We start from the raw sequence: 23,468 nt of genomic DNA, 5'->3' as shown, positions 1-23,468 counted from the left end.
CAGTTTTATTTAAAATACCAAATGCTAAAAATGAAGGATCATCCTACCTAGATTCTGCCACATGCTGAAGATTTCACAGCCCATTGTCACCCTCATGTCCCCATATCTAAAGAGATAAAAAGTATCAAACATTCCATAAAACAGTATTACAGACAACAATGAACATTCATATAGTGTTTTTAGACCCGTATATCCCACTGAGTATTCACCTAGCAAAATGTACTGAGATTTTGACCATGAAAATTCACACCATTATCCATTGTGATGATCATTTATGCTTTTTATTTCTGTTAGAAAGACACAGGATATTGGATTGCTATACAGTTCTAAAAAGATCGAAGCTAGAAAAATTGAGTTATTTCAAATAAAATACAAATCTTTATTTTATTGATTACATTAAAAACAATAAATGGGGGAAGCTAACACAGGAGGGTAATGGGACAAACAAATGGCTTCACTGCTGCCAGCACATGTAAACATCATGGGGAAATACAAAAGAGACAAAAAAGGTAGACTGTGCATACTAGTACAAAGACATGAGTCTTAAAGGGGTATTCCGCCCCTAGACATCTTATCCCCTATCCAAAGGATAGGGGATAAGATGTCAGATCGCCGCGGTCCCGCTGCTGGGGACCCCTGGGATCCCCGCTGCGGCACCGCGCTATCATTACAGCACAGAGCGAGTTCGCTCTGTGCGTAATGACGGGCGAAACGGGGGACGGAGAAGCGTGACGTCATGGCTCCGCCCCTCGTGACATCACGGCCCGTCCCCTTAATGCAAGTCTATGGGAGGGGGCGTGACGACCGCCCCTCCCCCTCCCATAGACTTGTATTGAAAGGGGCGGGCCGTGACATCACAAGGGGCGGAGCCGTGACGTAACGATGCTCCGGCCTCTGTACCGCCCATCATTACGTGCAGAGCGAACTCGCTCTGTGCTGTAATGATAGCGCGGTGCCGCAGCGGGGATCCCAGGGGTTCCCAGCAGCGGGACCGCGGCGATCTGACATCTTATCCCCTATCCTTTGGATAGGGAATAAGATGTCTAGGAGCGGAATACCCCTTTAAAGTGCATAAAATGCAGTACCAACCTCAAAAATAATAGAAAAAGCGCAAGAGTGCAGCAGGAGTGACGCCACTGGCGTCACCACACCAGATTGAGTACATCTCACACTTTCTTAATCTTTTTCACTGTATTTTATGCACTTTAAGACTTATGTCTTATAATAATAATATAATTATATTTATATATATATATATATATATATATATATATATATATATATATATATATATATATATATATATAATAATATATATATAATAATAATAGAAAAAGTGCAAGAGTGCAGCAGGAGTGACGCCTGTGGCGTCATTCCTGCTGCACTCTTGCGCTTTTTCTATTATTTTTGAGGTTGGTACTTTATTTTATGCACTTTAAGACTTATGTCTTATAATAATAATAATAATAATAATAATAATAATAATAATAATATATATATATATATATATATATATATATATAAATAAAATAATATAATAATAGAAAAAGTGCAAGAGTGCAGCAGGAGTGACGCCAGTGGCGTCACTCCTGCTGCACTCTTGCGCTTTTTCTATTATTTTTGAGGTTGGTATTGTATTTTATGCACTTTAAGATTTACGTCTTTGTACTAGTATGCACAGTCTACCTTTTGTCTCTTTTGGATTTCCCCATGATGTTTACATGTGCTGGCAGCAGTGACGCCATTGGTTTGTCCCATTTACCTCCTGTGTTAGCTTCCCCCATTTATTGTTTTTTATGTAATCAATAAAATAAATATTTGTATTTATTTGAAATGACTCAATTTTTCTAGTTTCGATCTAATTCATTAGGAGTTCATATATGAAGCCCTTGAGTACTAGGTTCCCCATTATTTGAGTGTTTCACACCCACTATTTTTACTTCATTCATTCATGTGTACTATTCTTTGTAGAACCTGTGAGGTACTGAACTATTTATTTATTAATAGTTACAGTTTTAGAGAGAGATACAGCTGTGTGTGTCATGTAGGCGTCACTTGTTTCTGGGCTTAGATATTGTTACGGATTAGCCTCTTTAGTATGAAACAGCTGTCAATCACAATCGGTGTAGACTGAATTCATAGTAAACCTACAGCTCAGCCTCCATGTACCCAAAGAGTTGGCAAACTCATAAACACTCACAACAATCTAGAACCATCATAAAACTTCTAATTCACACTTACTTCTCCAGCACTTTCTTCATCTTGGAAGGGGTAAACATCTCCAGCTGTAAACAGGACTGGTTTATAAAAATGACTGCAAGGTAAAAGTATGAATCCCATATCTGTGAAAAAAAAAGTACAAACATGACAATTTAACAATTTATTTATTGTAATGATAACTCGGTTGTTTAAAGAGATAAGAATTTCTCTTCCTTCTATAAGCCAGAGCAAAACAAGACTTTCAGCTTTGGTGGACTCAACATGGCATGCATTACATGGTGTGACATTTTTTTTGAATAAGTGCCACGTAACACTACATTTATCCTGAGCTATTGTACACAGCTTCCTTTGCAACTAGGAAAAGTTGGATCTGCAATGATCTTATAGCTGGGGAAAATTTATGGTAAGAAGGTATTGGTCAAATGGCACAACATTTTAAAGGGTTTTCAAGGCAAATAAAAAATCTTTATAAGCAGTAAGGGGAACTTTACATACTAGTCTGCCCCAAATATGCCCCCAATGCAAAAAAAAATTTCACCTGAAAAACCCCTTTAAACAAAAATATTTATATATACGGTATATATATATATATATATATTTTTTTTTTACAGATAAGATATATTAACTGTAAGGACTTCATACTAGTATGCAGGTGACACTGCTATATGAAACCACACAATCAGGTTAAACTGTGTTTTGGTTGTCCACATGCATAAACTGCTACTGGGATGTGTTCATACCACCTTCTGTCTCCATTTTGAGGATTTCCATTTCAGTATGTCTAATTTTGCTGTATGTACAAAAAAAGATGCCAACTACGCTATTTTGTATGCAAAAATAAAAGCATACATAACTGTAATGTTTGTCAATTAATTCAATGGGAAATGAATGGCATACAGCAGAATCCAAGGTGGGTGGCTTTCATGTTGTGCGGTAAGTCTAACATGTTATCAAGTCGGTACGATTACAACAATCCCTAATATCACTTACAGGTAGAAGAAATTGATGGCAGAGGCATTTTGTTCATTGTTCTTCTGCTCAAACTGCTGCTCTTGCCCCTGATTGCTAGACGTATTTATTGGGGGGCATGTCAGTGTACAGGGTTATGGGTTACCGTAACCTCTAACCCTAAATATTGCCTCTCCCTTGATGGCAAGAGCAGCACTTTGAACAATAGCACAATGAGAAGAATGGCTCTGCCATCAATTGTTTCTTCCTGCCAGTGCTGTCACTTTTTCCCACCAGTGCAGGGGCAGAAGGTGTGAACGTGCACATGTATAGTAACTCTAATTTCTAAAGAAACCACGCCACTTCCAGTGATGCAGTCCAGGTTTCTGATGGGTCCAGAAAATTGACAGAATACTAGTTATCAACAGTGGCCCTCAGCTTCTGAAAGCAGCCAGGAGTCGCTGGGTATGGAGCGGGCTCAAATCCAAAGCCCGGTGTATAAAGCCTTAACAGATCCATGACGAAAATAAACATCATCAATCAAAGGGTATAAAGGGCTTTACCAGGCAAAAGTGATTGATTTGCTCATGCTCTGGATTCTCTGCAGCTTTGGCTTCAATTCACTTTGCTTCAATAGGAGCTTAGCAGAGGTAACCCGGCATGGTTACAAAACAATGTATGAAGCCTAGGTTTCTGGCTCTGTTTAACATGTACATCCAGGTACTGCAGCTTTGAAGAACAGTTAATAGGCTGGGGTGCCCGGTGTTGTTACCCTGCCAACCAGCTATTGGTGGCTTATCCAGACTATTTGTCATGAGTCACTTTTGCCAGAAAAAAAACCCCTTTAATACGGCCTGCTATTAAGCATTGTGAAATACATTAATGAGTAAGAGAAGAGGCAAATTGGCATAATTCCACATTTAGCTAAGTCTCCCAGAGTCTGAAAGTCATCCTTACCTTATAATCAAAGCCCTCATTTAGGAAGTTCTTACGAAGAGCATCAGAAAGATACAATACAGTTGTAATAATGACACTGCGGGGGAAAAAACATTTTGTTTTAAGAATTTAAAATATTGCATATAAACATTGGCATGAAATGTTTCACGCTGCCTTTTTGTCACTTGTTCACTGTTACAGTATGTTTAATTTTGCTGTATAATGTCGTATGCAAAAGTTTAGGCCCCCCTGACAATTTCCATAATTTTAATTTTTAAATAATTGGGTTTTTGAATCAGCAATTTATATATATATTTATATATTTTATAAGACGCAGTCATTTTCTTTTAGATATTTTATATCTCAGAATAAAATTGCTGATCAAAACACCCAATTATTCATAAATGGAAATCATGGAGATTGTAGGGGTGTCTAAACTTTGGCATACGAGTGTACAAAAACTCAAAAAATAATATGTGAATGTGTGTGTATATATATATATATATACACACACACACACACACACACACACACACACACACACACACACACACACATACATTACAAATAGTTGTTTTTTTTTAGTTTGTTTTTTAAATGTTAGTCAATAGAAAACGGATTCTTAAGTATGCCATCAGCAAATGAATAGTAGCATTCGGTAACAAGTACTTTTTTTTAAGTCATAAAATGTTAAACTGAATAAAATGTTAAACTGAAATAAATACACAGCATGAACCCACTCTTAATGTCCAGGATAGTGCACACTCCAAATAAAAACACATTCTATCTTAAAAAAAAAAAGCACTTCTATCGTAAAACATTATGAAATGACACAAACAAGACATGTTAATGAAGTATGATTATGTTCAGGTGCCTCCTCCAGAAAAGGGTCTGTAATCCACAGATAGTATTCTGTATGCAGCTGTAACTGAAGTACCGAATTATACACTGAAAAAAGCCACGTCAGCTGAATATTTACAGTATCAATAAGAACCTGTGTGATTTGGTGTCAGGAGATTTACTGAACCCTAATGAGCTCTCCACTTCCACAATGTGCTATTTATGTTTTCCTTAGTCTTTAATCAAATGAAGCATCTCCCCTGGGTCTCTCTCCTGCCCGCTCTGTGAAGTCAAAGTGGTGGAGCTGGCACGCAGCGATTAGGAGCAGCTGCAGGAACTGGAAGTGAGCTAGAGTGCTTCAGTATGTAGCTGAATAGCAAAGGACATTAGGCTTTTAATTGGTTTCATGACTGGCAAAGCTAATTCATTGTTACATTCAATTAGAAGGACCCATTTCCTCCTCAGGGGCATGGCTTTTGCTGAAACTGGCATCCTTGTGTCAAGTGCTCACATTACTGACCCTATGTGCTTATGGTCTTCCTGACAATGGATATAAGCCCAGTATGGTCCCGGTGATAACACAAGACAGAACAGTCTCTATATCCAAACCCCGAAGACTGGAAGCATGTTCAGTCAATGCTCTCCCCTAATACATACTACTGCTTATCTTACTGCATTTTTGCACGAATATATTGATTGATTTTTATAGCGTGTTGTACAGGACAAAGAGGGCCAATGTCAATGAATACATAAAATAAACTGTAATCATTATTAGAAATATTACATTTCAGCAAAATGCCATTAGATTGGGATTTCCAAAATAGCTTGTGCTTTATTTCCAAATGCATAAAATAGAAAGTCTTTTATAACCTTCCTTCATTCCTATGTGAGAATATATTCTTTTCGTTATCATTAACTGTGTTTATATGTATTCATAGACAAAAGAGAGCTCCATAGCGCAAAACAGCAAAGCAGGGGGAATGGCTGAGTGTGAATGGTGCTTACCCAGAGTTGTTACATGAGGCCTGTCCTCCACACACTCTGGTCCCCACTTTTCTGGAAGTGGGCAAGTAACGGCCCGATCAGCCAATCACAGGCTGTAGCAAGACATTGCTGCAGCTGGTGATTGGCTGAGCGGGTGGTCACTTGCTCGATTCCAGAAAGGTGGGGACCAGAGCACGCCAAGGACAGGAGATCCCTGGAGTACCCATTTAAACTGAAAAATGCTTTTATAATATGTTTGTCATAAATAAAAATGCAGCATAATTCTACAGTGTACGGGGTCATATTTTTATTCCACAGCCAAATCTGCCACATCCTGTTAACTATAGTCTGGTTTTTACCGCATACACCTGGTTCATTGCTATATTAAGGACAGTAACTATACTACTTACAGCTACATTAAAAAAGGAAATGATTCATTATCAAACTAAACAAGGTCTCTTATAAATCAAGAGCAAGTGGTGATGCTTCATGCCAGTATTTCCAAGCGAGGATGCCTTCAGCTGTTGCAAAACTACAACTTCTGCAAGCTGGGAGCTGTATTTTGGCAACAGCTGGAGGCACCCCAGTTGGAAAAAAAACACTGCTTAATGCTCTAGCTGGCCATCCATCTACACACATACTTTTTTTATCCCGTGATATTGTTACTGACCACATAAAGCTCTATCACTGCCGGCAAACGTGGTCACAGACTGCTCCTGCTGGGTAGACACATCCCAAAGCTTGAAAAAGGTTTAACCCATGGTCATTTTAATGCTGCCTGAACCACTAGATATCGGGGTGGTCTCTGGCAGCTTCTCCCTGCCCCACCAGGATAAGACACATATTCAAGCTTTAACATTTCAACTACTCTGCAGTGGTTGGTATATTTTATCATTTAATAGAGTTCTTCAGAATCCCTAATAAATCTTTTTTTTTTTTGTACGTGGGTGGTTTTGTGAAGCACCTTAGCCTAACAGCTGATGCTGCAAGTAGATCTATCATGCTGCTATGGAGACTCAGAATTTCCATACAGTTTAGAGGTAATATATAACAGGATAGCTTTTATCACTATAGGTCCACACAAGAATGAGCGCCATTGTCATTCTGTGGGGCTAATTCTCTCCTTTTGTAAATCTGAGAAAATAAGTAACATTCTACGTATTTCTGAATGGTAACATTTCCATTGCATGTGAACATGGTTGCAAACATCCCATTCATATCCATGGTAAGTAGATTATTATTGAACTTTAATAACTTTAAAAGGGGTGTTAAAAACAATTTTTTTCTTAAAGGAGTATTCCGGGCAAAAATATTTTATCCCCTATTCAAAGGATAGGGGATAAGATGTCTGATCGCGGGGGCCCACCACTGGGACCAGCGCGATCTCCCTGCAGCACCCGCATTCTATGCAGGAGCTGCATCTCCAGTTTCAGAAACCTCCGGGTTTCCGGGACTGGGGATGTGACGTCACACCATGTCCCCTCCATTCATGTCTATGTGAGGGGGCGTGATGGTCATCATGCCCCCTCCCATAGACATGCATGGAGGGGGGGGTGACATCACATCCAGAGGTTTCTGAAACTGGAGATGCAGCTCCTGCATAGAATGCGGGTGCTGCAGGGAGATTGCGAGGGGTCCCAGCAGCAGACCCCACGCGATTAGACATAATATCCCCTATCCTTTGGATAGGGGATAAAATGTTTTTGCCCGGAATACCCGTTTAAGTCTTTGAGCCCATCATGCCAAGTTATAAAACTATGTAATATACGTCTCTTACATGGGTGAAACACTTTGTCCTGTTTTCATGCGTGGGACCAACACCTAGATACGCTACAGTGCAAGTTATTTTATTTTACTGCTGTCTTTTTGGTCTGACCTTTCCCAGCATTCCATGCGGTAAGAGACAACATGTCATAAATCCCATGGTCTCTAGGGGGCATGGATATGATGTAGCGGGTGGGTGGATAATATTACTTCAGTAAAAAACTTTCGACCCTGCTATCTTTCCACCCACTGCAGCATAGCCCTGGAGAACATGTGACTTATAACATATTATCTCTGGATGCATCAAATGCTGGGAACAGTAAAATCAAAAGATTGCACTACAGCACTTCTGAGTGTAATTCCTGTGCATGAAAATTTGACAAAGTAGTGCAAGAAAGTAATAGAAGCATATTATACAGTATTATAAATTGGTATCAAAGGCTCAAATTTAAAAAGTAGAAAACAGTCTTTTCTTTCCGTTTATCTCCTTTCTCTTTCCTTCCCTCTTCTTTTACCCACTGATTTTAACTTATGGACCTGCCAGCCCACATTTTTAAGTGGTTATTTTTTCTTATATAAAACCGTCCTTGTTGGGGGAAGGGTAAAACCCTTTTACCTATATTTCCTAATTGGGTAACCTTTTGTTATATGAGAAAACATAATGGAGTTTTATTTAATTCATAATCTTTATTAGCTGAAATGGTAAAACCCCATTAAAACCCATGAGGTTGAAGGGACACAGCAAAGAACCTGGCAGGTCACCAGAAGACATCGGGTCTTATGAGGCCGAAACTATTTTCTTTAGAAAATCTTTTTGTTCCAACAATTGTCCCCTAGATTATTCAGATCTGCTGTGCAGTAAGAACAAAGGTTTCAAACAAGATGTAATTGCACAATGTATTATAGAAAGTCGATAGACACAATAGTAAAAAAACAAAACAAAAAAAAAACACTACTGTATTATATAAAATAACATTCAATTTATTCAGCATTTTGTGCAAAACTGGGAAAATCTAAAAAGGATTGTCATGTTGTGACAAGTTGTGGAGCTGCAGATGAAACTTGACTGATTAGCATCAGTGTGTTGTCAGTATGCTTTCCTTTGTTTTCCTCTGAGAATGAAGCAAAGGAAGATTGCATGTATTCTTGTATAACTAACTAGATAAAAGCTGTGTTTTTTTTTCTAATGAAGGCTAAAAACATGACCAGACAGGCTAAAGTGGGCAAAAATTACAAAAATTTTTGGAACTTAAGCTTGGCATACATCCAGTAAGATTACACAGCTGTCAGTTGAATGCTTGTTCATCCACCATACGGTGATTTTAGTACGCACCTGCCGGACAGTAATGGACATGGCCTAGGAAGGATCTGCGCTTGTCTTGGGGCTAAATGGCAATGTTGTGAAATGACCTTAACACTTAGAGTATCTTTTTATGAACTGGATATTTCTTGTTGGAGTTCGGTCTCTCTTTCATCCCTCCCACACATCCGCTACCTCACCCATTGAAACACAAATGAGCTGCATTCCATTCAAAAGACCAGTGTTTTCTAACCAGGGTGCCAACAGCTGTTGCAAAATGATCTCTCTCACACCCAGCAGTCACTCCACTCACTGAAGCAGGATAGGCTCCCTTTGCATACCTGACTAGTGATGTCACGTCTCGAAGCACTGCATCCTGAGAAAACTCAAAATCTGAGTCATTTTGAAGGCTGTTAAAAATAAATATTGGGGCAAAAATCGCAGAAGAATTGCATGACCGCCGTCACACACAGGTACAGACACTATATTACACTACACTAACTTTACAGCCCCTGTAGCATATTCAGCTAAAAAAAAATTCCTGGAATACCCCTTTAACACATACAACCTTTCCCCATGAATACAGCAGATCACTTGTTTTTTTTCAGGCAACAATGGATGAACAAGTCCAATGTGGTTAAATACATTTTTAGAATTATAAAAGATATACAAAGTTCCAGCTCACCCACTTGTACCGTTGCACAGAGACAGGTGCAGACTCCACCAACGTAGTTTAAGTAAGCAAAGGAAAATGTCCAGCGCCAACTCACTAAGGCCCGTTGGTGAGGGCCGAAACGTGTCACCTGTATCCATACTGACTGTGTACCGAGGTTTCAATTAATAAAGTGCAACATTTGGCAAGGAGTTGGCGCTGGACATTTTCCTTTGCTTATTTTTAAAATTAGTCTGCAAATTATTATTTGCCTGTAATTTACAAACAATGGGAGATATTTATCAAAACCTTTGCATAGGAAAAGTGGACCAGTTGCCCATAACAACCAATCAGATTGCTTCTCTCAATTGTTAAAATGGCCTCTGAAAAATAAAAGAAGCCACTCGATTGGTTGCTATAGGCAACTGGCTAAAGTGTACCTGTCATTTGCAAAAACTTTTTATATAAGATAGAATAGATACTAACATCATGGCCCTGATTTACTAAGAGTGTTGTGTAGTTTTCTTTGTGGGTTTTAATTCCCTACAATTTTTTTCCACGGTATTCACTAAGGTTACCCTACATTTTGCACTTCTTCCTACATTTAGCATTTTTTTTTTGTTTTTTTTAATTCTTTTTTACACATGCTCTGATCTGTGGAGTTTTTCTCAGCTCAAATCCACTACATTTTCTGTGGAATCTTTAGTAAATATGTTATGTTCTTGTGAAAATGTCAGGGACACGCCCCTTTTGGCAACCACGCCTACTTTCCCAGTGACCAAGCACCTTTTTCGGCTTCTCTCAGTAAGATGGAGACTAAGTCAGCTTTTTTTTTTTTTTTTTTTTTTTCAATTGTAAATTTTTATTAAAGTATTTACACATTGCAAAAAGGAATAACAATAAGGCAAAATATTGCAAAAGTATCCAGGGGCCAAAAAAGGCAAGAGGCAGGTAACATAACAGATATTATGTGCAATAAAGAACAGTGGCATTACGTATTCCACACCCACCTCCAATAAGACCTAAGCTGAGCCTTAACAAAACAATCAAGCCCCTGGGCAAGACCAACAAGAACAAGGGGGAGGGGAAGGAACAAAATCCAAGAACAGACAGCAAGACAACCAGGGGATAAATCCCCACAAAGAAAACAAAGAACACATAAATAAGACAACTATCACAAAGAAAGACAACCAACAGAGAGAAGAAAAAAACAGGGAAAGAAAGGTAGAGAAAGTAGAGAGGAACATGTTCATGGGGGTTGTCGATCAGTGTAACGGTCCCATGGCTCCCAGACTGAGAGGAACAAAGGCACTGTGTCATGCAAAGAGGCTGGTAAGAGATTCCAGAGACCGAATTTCACGGACACAGGCAATTAGGTCATCCTCAGAGGGAGGAAGAGCTGTAAGTCAGCATTATTTCAATTCTGGCGCAGACAGAATTTCTGGTGCAATGCACCAGAATCTGGCGCACAACCAGACAAAACATGTCTGGTTTACAATAGTAAATCCGGGCCAATATGTATATTTGTAATATACATTGGTTAAAAATTTTTTGTATATTTATAGGTGAAAAAGTGGTGTCTTGTCCCTGCAGCTGTGTCTCTGTGCAGAGACCAAATACAGCAAGTGGAGGTGGACAAGCAGAGCTCTGTGTACTGAGAACAAGCAGGGCAATGCACAGTGAGGCTCTGTGACATGTTCCCTCCTCACACAGCAGGATGATTTACAAGTCAGGAGCCTGCACAGAGCCCTGCTTGTCCTGCCCTCACTTCCCTTCACACAGGCAAAAGCTGCAGGGACAGCATTTTTACACCCATAAATACAGTGGGACAAAAAAAAGTACCGTATTCAATCAGACACCAATTGTGCAAGTTTTCACACTTAAAAAGATGAGTGGGGCCTGTAATTTTCATCATAGGTATACCTCAACTATGAGAGACATAATGAGAAAAAAATACATAAAATCACATTGTCTGATTTTAAAAGAATTTATTTGCAAATTATGGTGGAAAATAAGTAAATATTTGGTCAATAACAAAAGTTCATCTCAGTGCTTTGTTATAGACCCTTTGTTGGCAATGACAGAGGTCAAACGTTTTCTGTAAGTCTTCACAAGGTTTTCACGTACTGTTGTTGCATTCCTCCATGCAGATCTCCTCTAGAGCAGTGATGTTTTGGGGCTGTCGCTGGGCAACATGGACTTTTAACTCCCTCCAAAGGTTTTCTATGGGGTTGAGATCTAGAGATCTGGCTAGGCCACTCCAGGACCTTGAAATGCTTATTTCAAAGCCATTCCTTCATTGCTCGGGCGGTGTGTTTGGCATCATTGTCTTGCTTAAAGACCTAACCGTGTTTCATCTTTAATGCCCTTGCTGATGGAAGGAAGTTTTCACTCAAAATCTCACAATACATGGCCCCATTCATTCTTTCCTTTACATGGATCAGTCATCCTGGTCCCTTAGCAGAAAAACACCCCAAAGCATGATGTTTCTACCCCCATGCTTCACAGTAGGTATGGTGTTCTTTGGATGCAACTCCACATTCTTTCTCCTCCAAACACGACGAGTTGAGTTTTTACAAAAGTTCTACTTTGGTTTCATCTGACCATATGACATTCTCCCAATACTCTTCTGGATCATCCAAATGCTCTCTAGCAAACTTCAGACGGGCCCAGACATGTACTGGCTTAAGCAGGGGGACCCATCTGGCACTGCATGATTTGAGTTCCTGGTGGCATAGTGTGTTACTGATGGTAGCCATTGTTACTTTGCTCCCAACTCTCTGCAGGTCATTCACTAGGTCCACCCATGTGGTTCTGGGATTTTTGCTCACCTTTCTTGTGATCATTTCTCACGGGGTGAGATCTTGCGTGGAGCCCCAGATCGAGATTATCAGTGGTCCTGTATGTCTTCCATTTTCTAATAATTGTTACCAGTTGATTTCTTCACACCAAGCTGCTTGCCTATTGCAGATTCAGTCTTCGCAGCCTAGTGCAGGTCAACAATTTGGTTTCTGGTGTCCTTCGACAGTCTGGAGTGTGACTGTTTGAGGTTGTGGACAGGTGTCTTTTATACTGATAACAAGTTCAAACAAATGCCATTAAGGGTATGCTCACACTGAGGAAGGAATTCTCGCTTAAAAATTCTGCCACGGAATTTACGTTTCTTTTTCGCATGGAATTCAGTTCAGATTTTTCGCTTGGAATACAGGAGGAAACTTTTTTTTATCTTTTTATTTTTTGCTGGATGACAACCACCAATTAGAATTTCCCTTTTTTTTTTTAAGCGGAATTTCTGTGCAAGTCATAGGTCACGTAAGCGCAGCCCTCTGTCTGCAGAGCGCATGCGCCGGAAGATTTCAAACAGCTCTCCTGATGACGCGAGAGCTCTGCGTAAGGAGAGCGCTCTGCTGTTTAAAATCTTCTGGTGCATGTGCTCTGCAGACAAGGTGCTGAGCTCATACGACCTGTGACTCCACGTCACTAGGACGTGGAGTTGAAGATAATGAATATGCTAATAGCGGGGGCGGGCTTAGGATGTTCACTTCGGAAGGCAGAAATACCAGAATTTTACAGTAAAATATCTTGGCAGCCAGTGGACCAAAATAAGTAAGTGACCCCTCGTTAGAATCCTGTTCACCCACACTATAACCCAGTGTATTGGGTTTCGTGTGGGTGAACAGGCTGACCGTTTTTCTTTAATGGCTTTTTACACGCGGTATTTATCGGATACACAGTCAGGATTATTGCCCCATATAAAAGTAAGGAGCCAATGAATAAGCAAATGCTTTTCAACTGATGACATCTTAAGGTGAACTTAAAAATCATTGTCTGCAGACACTGTTGATCTATACTTATCTTTTAAAAGAGCAAAGGTTCAGGTATGTTGAAATACAATATGCCTGATGCTTCTACACTCCCTATGGCAGATGCCGACATACATTCAGTCTGACATTAGGTACTGTAGGCCACCTTTTATTAAGTGCCAGATTAATTTTCTAAAGAGAGATCTGTTATGTATAGTTAAAAAGCAAAACTGTAAACAAGTTTTGGTGTACCAAGTGGTAAATGCCTGGGAATGGTTAGATCATTTATGGTTACCTTTAAAAAAAATATAACTGTAGCTACTTACTTGTTGGCAACAAATCTCATAACAGTCCAATCTTTAGGAAACATTTCAGGTCGTATAAGAATACGAAATACTGTAAAAATTTGCAGCAAAAAGTCCTACAAATGAAGAGGATACATATTAAAACACAATCAAAATATGCCTTTTCATAATGACACATATGCTAGGAGGACAAATAAGGACCAGCATACTGTGATTTGTATTATAGTCTAGCTTATAGAAAATTGACTACAGTGTTTTCATATTGCAAATTATTACAAAACAAGAACAAAGTTTGGTACAAAACGAAAAGTAAGTTATTAAGAACAAATAAGAGAATAAGTTGTTATTTGTCAGTTTTCAAATACTATCCCTTCTGTGACTACTACAGAAAAATGATCCAACAATCCAAGGATACCATCACACTTGAAGGATTATTTAATGAACAAACACTCTTAATACAGGAACAGAGAGGACTTGACATGTTTCAGAGCGAACCACTTACTCAAGTGGTTCGCCACGAAGAATACCAAGTGTGTTGTGGCCACTGCTTAGTCACAGTGGATGTGGTCAAAGGGTTACAATGCCATATCTTTACATTAATGTTGCCACTTAAATTTCAGTACATATTTTGGTAGCATTACAAGGCATTACATTTAATTTCTCTTCTGAACCTACCTAATAGGAGACAGGCTAGGCTAGAGTGGGAGAAAACCAACAGGTTACTTTGGCTTTCTTATGGATGAGTTTATTTCTTAAGTCAAATATATATAAGGAGGGTATGTGTAGCTCACTCAGGTAGGCTATCCTGAAGTTAACTGGATTGGTCTAAATCCCAAAAGACCTAGTTTAATGAAGGAAGCGTATATAATAAAAAAAAAAACAAGGCTATATGCGTTTCAAGACGACTGTCTTATTCCTCAGTAGCCATAAAACAATGATATTCATTGTTTTATGGCTACTGAGGAATAAGACAGTCGTCTTGAAATGCGTATAGCCTTGTTTTTTAATCTGCTATTTATTGCAGCCACCTTATTTGACTTTCATAGCCCACCTTTAGTCTGGGCAGCGCTGCAATACCCCTCTTTTGGGACCACTGTTGATCGCGCGCTCTCCAAAACACGAGGACGCCAGGGACCTTTGGCCAGACGCACCACCATGCCAGCCTGTACCTTGCCGGGACCATCTACTCTACCCTACCGGGACTGCATACTTGAACAGAGGCCAGACGCCACTCCGTGCCAGCGCTGACACATACCCTCACCGCGAGATTACCACTCCTAAGGACGCCGGCTGCGTACTGCTAGTAAGTGGAACTTTATCAACGGCATACAGGTACCATCTAGCGCTATTGAAATCATATTGCCATTATTTGCTTCTTCAACTAAGCACATTATATCGCTCCCTGAACTGTGCTACTCTAATACAAGACTTTTCCATCTACGGATTCTTCAAGATACACAAACTATACATTTATGATCATAGTATTTTAAGGTGGTTGTTTTATAGTTACACACACATATATATATATATATATATATATATATATATATATATATATATATATATATATATATCTTTTAGGTTACCATTTTTAACATCTGGTGCAAGGGCCCTGCCCAGATGAGAGATCTAATTTTGTCAATAAATCTGCTTATTTTATCTTTACCCTTGATTCAGGTTCTACTTACAATTATTTATTTATATATCTAATTTACTTATTTATTTATATCTATTATTAATCTTATCACTTACATTACCATTTTCTCCTATCTAATATATTCTTCCTTTTTTTCTCCTATTCTTTTTCTCTTTGTTTTCTTTCTTTTTCTCATTATCCTTTTTTCTCACAATCCTTGGAGGACTGGTTATATATAATTATCTTATTATATACGCTTCCTTATTTCTAAAGTCAGCAAACATTTGTATAAATAATCTGTGCATTTATTGTTAAAAATACTGTCTCTAAACCTACTGAAACATATTAAGCAAAATATATTATTCGCTTCTAGTTTTCTTTGTTGTTGCTATATTTTTAAGCATTCTGCAATAATTGGGTACGACATATGATTCTTTCTCAGGAAAGACATTCTGATCAAAGCACAAGAAAGTATATCTCTTATGTGTAAGGATTAATGTTATGATGATAATAAATATATGAATTATGTCAATGTTGCATAAGGTCCTGATCACTTAAGGAAACAAGGATAAAACCTGAAATTGTACTATCTAATTGAATTACATGGGTTTTCTGAAAAGGCTTATGTCTTAGCAGTTAATTATAAATTGAAAATGTGCTCTTCATTAGCGAAGTACTAAATAATAAAGTACTCAACAAAAAGTGCAGTATTCATGCAACCACTTAAAAGACCTCTGTGGAAATTATTCTCACATATTTCATGCCGCAGTCTTTATTTATTTTTGATGAACACCATCTTCATATACAAGTGCTGAGATAGGAAATCATTTGATATGAAGTACAGATTTTAAATGGTGGACACTGAGGACAGACTTACTAGTGAGACAGTTATTTTAAACCCAAGCAATGAAGCAATAACATATTCTTTCCATTAGTGGTCCAGCCTGAAAGCCATACAAGAACATCTAAAATATTATCTATAATATCTATTTATTTAAAGGTTCTACAGTAATAGAGGATTTAGTGATATTCTCTGTGAGAGTTTGGATTATTTCGTATGTGGAGCTATAATGATTAAAAACATAGTGAAATCTTTAAAACATTATAGTTCCACATACAAAATAAAAAATCTGAGACAGATGGTGAAAAAGGTACATTATATTTACAGTTAACTTTTCAGGATTAGCTCTCGTGTACATATGGAGTGACACTATTTTTGTGCATTATATATGGCCTTTTTCACCAATTTTCCTCACTGCTGGCTCGTTCTCCATTATTCATTTGTCCCTAAGGGTTATCCTTTTCAAGCTTAAAGGGGTACTCTTTAAGATTAATCCTTCCAGTACACGTCTGTCCATGTCAGGAACTGTCCAGAGCAGGAGAAAATCCCCATAGCAAACATATGCTGCTCTGGACAGTTCCTAAAATGGACAGAGGTGTCAGCAGAGAGCACTGTGGTCGAGACAGAAAATAAATCCCAAAAGAAAAGAATTGCCTATGTTGTATACAGCAGTTAATAAGTACTGGAAGGATTAAGATTTATAATAGAAGTAATTTACAAATCTGTTTAACTTTCTGGCACCAGTTGATTTAATAAAAAAAAAAGTTTTCCACCGGAGTACCCCTTTGAAGAGGTACGGTGGTGCATGACACATTTATCCCCTATTAAGGATAGGGGATAAGGCTGGTAACTCTAATGAACTTATCTTCTACATCAGAGGTAAGTCTTGGTCTTAATTTCCTGGGGCAGTCCCCATGAGCGCCAGTTCCATCATAGTGTTAATGGTTTTCATGATTGTACTTGAGGAAACTTACAAATTTCTTGCAATTTCCCGGACTTACTAACCTTCATGTCTTAAAATAATGATGGACTGTCGTATGACTTACCACAGTGGTTCTTCCATAATGTGGATTAGAACAGTAGATGAAAAGTAATAAATGCTGCATATAACTGTGTACCAATCCTACCTCAGCAGAACACAACTGATGATCTCAAACAAATTATGAAGGCAAGAGATTCCACAAAACTCTTGACTCTTGGCAAGTCATAACTGTTAACTCAAAACCATTCTTTAGAGAATGGGTGCATAGCTGTCATCAAAGCAAAAGCCCCCCCCCCCCCTTTAACAAATCAAAACTTTATAACATATTCAGGTTTGCTTCCTACTTAATTCCATCTGTTTCTTCAGAATTGTTATGTCTTTAATATAACCTTGCCATTTAGAAAATAAAAAAACAAACAAACAAACATGGAATTAAAAGCTGTGTCCAAACTTGACTGGCATTGTATAAGATACTCCTCAATGATTTTCATTTACTTAGTTTGAAAAAAGACAAGAGTCCAAGTTCAACCTAAGGCAGTCTGGGCATGCTGGTAGTTGTAGTTTTGCAACATCAGGAGGGCCACAGTTTGGAGACCACTATACAGTGGTGCCGAAGCTGTAGCCCTCCAGATGTTGCAAAACTATAACTGGTTGGGAAACTTTGTCTGTTTCCTTACTCAGTGTTTCCACACCCATGTGCCTCCAGCTCTTGCAAAATTATAACTCCCAGCATGCATTGACAGACCATGCATGCTGGTAGTTGTAGTTTTGCAACAGCTGGAGGTACACAGGTTGGGGAAACTGAGTTAAGTAAACTCTCAGTGTTTTGCAACCAGTGTGCCTCCAGCTGTTGCATAACTACAACCCCCAGCATGCCCTTCTGCTGTCACTGCATGCTGAGAGTTTTACAACAGATGGAGGCACACTGGTTGCAAATCTTTGAGTTGAACTCAGTGTTTCGCGACCTGTGTGCCTCCAGCTGTTGCAAACTACAACTTCCAGCGTGCCCTCTGGCTATCTGTACTGGTGGGAGGTGTACTTTTGCAACAGCTGGAGGCACACTGGTTGCAAAGCTAAGTAACAAACTCTCAGTGCTTTGCAACCAGTGTGCCTCCAAAACTAAAAACTCCCAGCACGCACGGACAGCCAAAGGGCATGCTGGGAGTTTTAGTTTTGCAACAGCTATATGTTTGCCCCCCCCCCCATGTACAGGGTACATTCACACGAGCGGGGGTTTATAGTGAGTTTCTCCCTGCAAGTTTGAGATGCAGCAAATTTTCCACTGCTGCTCAAACTCCCAGCGGGAGACTCTCTGTGAACCACCACCCATGTGAATGTACCCTAAAAACACTACACTACACTTACACAAAATAAAAAGTAAAACACTAGATATACAGATATCCCTACACATTTACATCCCCACCCCCCCATTAAAAATGAGAAACATCTGGTACGGCACAGTTTCTAATACGGAGTCTCCAGCTGTTACAAAACAACAACTCCGAGTGTTGCCGGACAGCCATTGACTGTCCAGGCATGCTGGGAGTTTTGCAACAGCTGGAGGCACCCTGTTTGTGAAACACTGCCGTAGAGTAATTTTGGTATCGGAGGCAAGTGTAATTCTTGCATTCGGGTCCGTCCCTATGCAAATCCTTAATTTAGACCTCAAATACGCATGAGCACTATGTCAACATATGAGGTACTTCCATACGTGAGATAAATTGGGCTACAAATTTGGGGGGGCTTTTTCTCCTTATACAACTTTTAAAAATGAAAAACATGTTAGTGTAAAAAATACAGATTTTGATGTTTCTCTTCCACTTTGCTGCTATTCTTGAAGAGAAGATTAGATGCTAAAATAAATCTTCCCTGAACCTCCCATCTTGGCCATCAGACAACCACACCATTTACAACAAAAGCTGGTCAGCAGAGCATTACCAATAGAAAGAACAGACACAGACAATCGGACCAAACCCTGCACCAAACCTCACTGTAAACTCTGCCAACATATCTGCACCAAGATGGAAGCCGCCCACAACAACAAGACATATAACATTAGGGGACTATACTCCTGCACATCCCCAAATGTGGTCTACATGATACAATGCACCAAGTGTGACATGGGATGCTACATTGGGGAAACCGGACGGAAACTCAACGAAAGGATGAACCTACACAGACATTCCATCAACCGCCATAAAGAAAATGACTACTGCACCCCAGTTGGACACCATTTTACCCAATCAGGCCACTCCATTACATGACCTTACAATCAAGATACTGAGAGGGAATTTCAAAAACACACAAGAGAGAAAGACATTTGAAGCCAACATTTTACTGTTTTTTGACTCGAAAAACAGGGAACTCAATGTGGATTTGAGCTTCTTATCTCAGTATCAAAATTTCTGATAACCTGTACTGGATTCTCTTTTGCATGTCACTTTGTCCTGCTTAATTACCAGTCTCTCCCCCCCTCCCTCCCCCTTTTTCTCATCCTTATCTATTCAGTCTATGTTTCTATAGCAGGACAATTTAGGATCTTAGTGTGGATTCTCCACATCTATTGTCTTAACCCCTGCACATTTGTAAGATGTAACCTGTGTATTCTGCTTGTGAGTTTATATTTGCTTGATAAAGGGAGGAATCCCGAAAGCTTCTCTACAAAATTCTGTTAGTCTAATAAAAAAGGAATTACAAGATACTGCAACATTTTTTGATTTGCATCACTGAACTAATACGGCTACCCAAATTTACTACTGCCATTCTTGTGAAACACCTAAATACTTGAATACTTTGAGGGGTGTAGTTTCTATAATGGGGTCATTTATGGGGTATTTCTCACAGAAAGGCCTCTCAAATTCACTTCAAACTTAACTGGTCACTGAAAAATTCAGATTTGGAAATTTTCGTGAAAATTTAGAAAATTGCTGCTATACTTTGAAGCCCTCTGATGTCTTCAAAAAGTAAAAACATGTCAACTTTCTGATGCCAACATAAAGTAGACATATTGTATTTGTGGCTCAATATAAAATTTATTTGGAATATGCATTTTCCTTACAAGCAGAGAGTTTAAAAGTTAGAAAAATGCAACATTTTCATTACATTTTGTGATTTTCACCAAGAAAGGATGCAAGTAATGACGAAAATTTACCACTATGTTAAAGTAGAATATGTCACGAAAATACAATCTCGGAATCAGAATAAACGGTAAAAGCATCCCAGAGTTATTAATGCATAAAGTGACAGTGGTCAGAATTGCAAAAAAGGGCTCAGTCCTTAAGGTGAAAAAGGGCTCTGTCCCTTAAAGGGTTAAGCTTCACCCTCTAAGTGACAGTTACGCACACCATGTTTTGCACAAAGATTTGTGACTCTTTGCCACTATGCGTCAGGCACAAATATTTATGAATTCCTCTCATAGATATTCTTTCAAGCATCCATTTCCTATTATTTAGGAGATACGAAAGTCATCTAGATAAAACTCCTATTAAATGACTTACCCGAAGTTCATCCTTTGTGCTGAAGCTTTCTAGAAGCTGTTGGTAGTGTCTGTCAGTCATCTGTCGCAACAGGGACAGCAAAGATGCAACAAATTCACCCTGAAATAACAATAAAAATATCATTCAAAAAGCTGATAGATAATTCTATTATAGATAATTCATAGAACTTAAAGTTATCCACTCTGAAGAAATTTTATTTAGGAATCTCAAATATAATAAAATAATATAAAACCTATACTTGCACTGTAGTGAACCAGTACAGACGACCCAGAGGGAACTCTGGCCTTTGTTTACTAATTTGTTTACCAATATGTGACCACTGCAGCTATTCACTGGCTTCACAGGTCATGTGCCATAATACTACTGGCATTATGGAACCCATCACTTAGTGGTGATGGCAGTAGTGTTTCAGGTGATCAGTGAGGCCCATAATTGGTTGCAGTGGTCATGTGTCGGCATGTGAGCCAATGTGCTGGACGGCAAGGGGATTGGACAGCGTCACCGGCTCTATCTTGTTGGTACAATGATTACACCCATCTCCCAAGTGCACAAAGTAGTCTCATTTACATTTTTGGATTTACGGATAAAAAAAAAGGGTATCATTTTATGAATCTCCTATATATATTTTTTTCACTACATAGGAATATTACAACTTCTTTCTTAGATACACAGTACTAAACCCCCCACCCCATAACAGAAACATAGCTATAATTGGAGAACAGTGATGTACTTTGCAGCATGCTTATACAAGCTGTAGAATGACAAGGACATATTGTTAGAACTTACTGACATTTAATTGGCTCTGTGGGGAAGAACATGACAAATTTTTGAACAGTCAGCAAAGCTGCAGCATCACTGCCAACAATATAGCTGAAACCGGCAACCAGATGCTCTTCATAGTGTCTCATCACAAAGAAAAAAAGATTTTGAAAAAAAAAAAAAAATATATATATATATATATATATATATATATATATATATATATATGTATATATATATTTACACTTTTAACATGTTTATTGTCGTTATCACAAAAATGACTGTAGCATTAATCTTTACATACACAAAGATATTCAGTTTTATTTTACATCTTAGGTTTAAGTTTTTGTATAAAAGAATCATCACACTCACCTATAGCATAATGTGTCATGGAACTGGGAGTTTAATGCCTACCTACCTAATTCAGGTGACTTTTCAGGATAAGCTGTTCTGTGTAGAAGAACAGTTTCTGCCCATCTTGTACATAACATTTTCACCAGTGTTCCCCTCTGCAGGCTTCATTTTTAATTATCTTTGCCCCAGAAATGTGAGTGGAGACTTGTTGCTACTTTATTTCTCACACATTGCACACACAAAAAGAGGGGAACTTGCTCCCCTATATCTATTAAGCCCGCCATTTAGAAGAAGCAGTGAAAGACATTATAGAGCAGTACTCACTCTGAAGCAAACACCTCTCTTTTCCATAGACTTCTATGGGCAGCATGTAACATGATTCCTCAATGAACTCATAGTTTATACATAGATACCAAATTTATAAAGTAATTTTTTTTTTAAGTTTTAGTACTGCTATTGAAATACTTAGAAATAAACAAATGTATTATCACATTTTAAGACCTATAACTTTCAAAAAACATAAGTTTTTATTAGTACCATAATTTTAGGTACATATGACATTTTGACTGCTAGCTTTTCCATTTGTAGAAGTCAAATTAACAAAATTCTGCCATTTCTACATTGATTTAGTTTTTTTTACAGCATTTACCATGCTAGGTAAACATTAATATATTTCTATAGTTTGGGTCATTACAATGTGACAATACAAAATATGTATAGTTTTTTTTCCAATTATTTTGGACTCAATACATATTTGTTTTGTCTTTTTTTTTTTTGCCACATACTGGCAATTACTTGACAGCCCCACAATTCTGTTGCATGTGGCATGTAACAAGCTAAACTGCCATGAAGCAATGTTTCTTCATTTCTGACAGTTAGCGCAGGGGCCCAGTTGTCATTCTAACAGTAAAGCTTCCACGATCCTGTCACAAAAGACCAATATATCCTCAGTCAACGCTGTAAGGAACTGTTTGGGCAATCACTAATGGGTTAAACTTCTCAAATAGAGTTCAAATATAAAGTAGTTTATAACCACTAGAATATTTATAACCACTAGGAAAATTACATATTACTGACCCCTATCTTTAAAAAAAAAAAAAAAATATATATATATATATATATATATATATATATATATATATATATATATGTGTGTAGAAAGGTGGTACAGCATAAATTGCAGTAATTTATCTTGTGTATCATGAGAAAACTTGGTACGATAAACATATAAAATATAAATAATGCACTTACCAAGTCAGTGGCCAGACTTATTTAATTTTGTGAAGAAGGGATTGACCCCTAAAAATATATATGATGCTTAAAATCGAGAACCCAGCCAACCTGCAAAAACAATGTGCCCTAGAATGCAGTGATGTTGCATTCATAGTAAAGTCATGTCACTGCAGGGTGTGGGGACATTCACCATGGTTTTGTACATATAGATGAAACACAGAAAGAGGTCATATAATGATAAACATACAGTATTACTGTCCTAGGTGGATACAGTCCTAGGACTCTCTCCTAGGACTGTATCCCCCTTTTCCAACCCACCGGAGAGCCTGAAAGCAGGACTAATTTATGCAGGCTAAAGTAAGCAACCGTCGAGCCGCAAAGTTCATGACGAATCGAATTACTGTAAGTTTGCTC

At 38.4% G+C, this 23,468-nt stretch overlaps 1 protein-coding gene across 4 annotated transcripts in view; it reads right to left on the bottom strand.

The window, feature by feature from the left end:
- DOCK4 (dedicator of cytokinesis 4) overlaps positions 1–23,468 on the bottom strand; it is a 351,745-nt gene that overhangs the window by 115,337 nt on the left and 212,940 nt on the right. For all 4 annotated transcript variants that reach the window (XM_056573904.1, XM_056573906.1, XM_056573905.1 and 1 more), the window contains exons 26-30: positions 20,709–20,807; positions 13,774–13,868; positions 4,126–4,201; positions 2,242–2,342; positions 48–106 (exon numbers count right to left, since the gene is read on the bottom strand). In XM_056573904.1, coding sequence (XP_056429879.1) covers positions 48–106; positions 2,242–2,342; positions 4,126–4,201; positions 13,774–13,868; positions 20,709–20,807 — 430 coding nt within the window. The remainder of the gene's footprint in view (positions 1–47; positions 107–2,241; positions 2,343–4,125; positions 4,202–13,773; positions 13,869–20,708; positions 20,808–23,468) is intronic.

This window comes from Hyla sarda, chromosome 4 (genome assembly GCF_029499605.1).
Source record: "Hyla sarda isolate aHylSar1 chromosome 4, aHylSar1.hap1, whole genome shotgun sequence".
Lineage (NCBI taxonomy): Eukaryota > Metazoa > Chordata > Amphibia > Anura > Hylidae > Hyla > Hyla sarda.
This window is presented reverse-complemented; position numbering and strand designations above follow the sequence as displayed.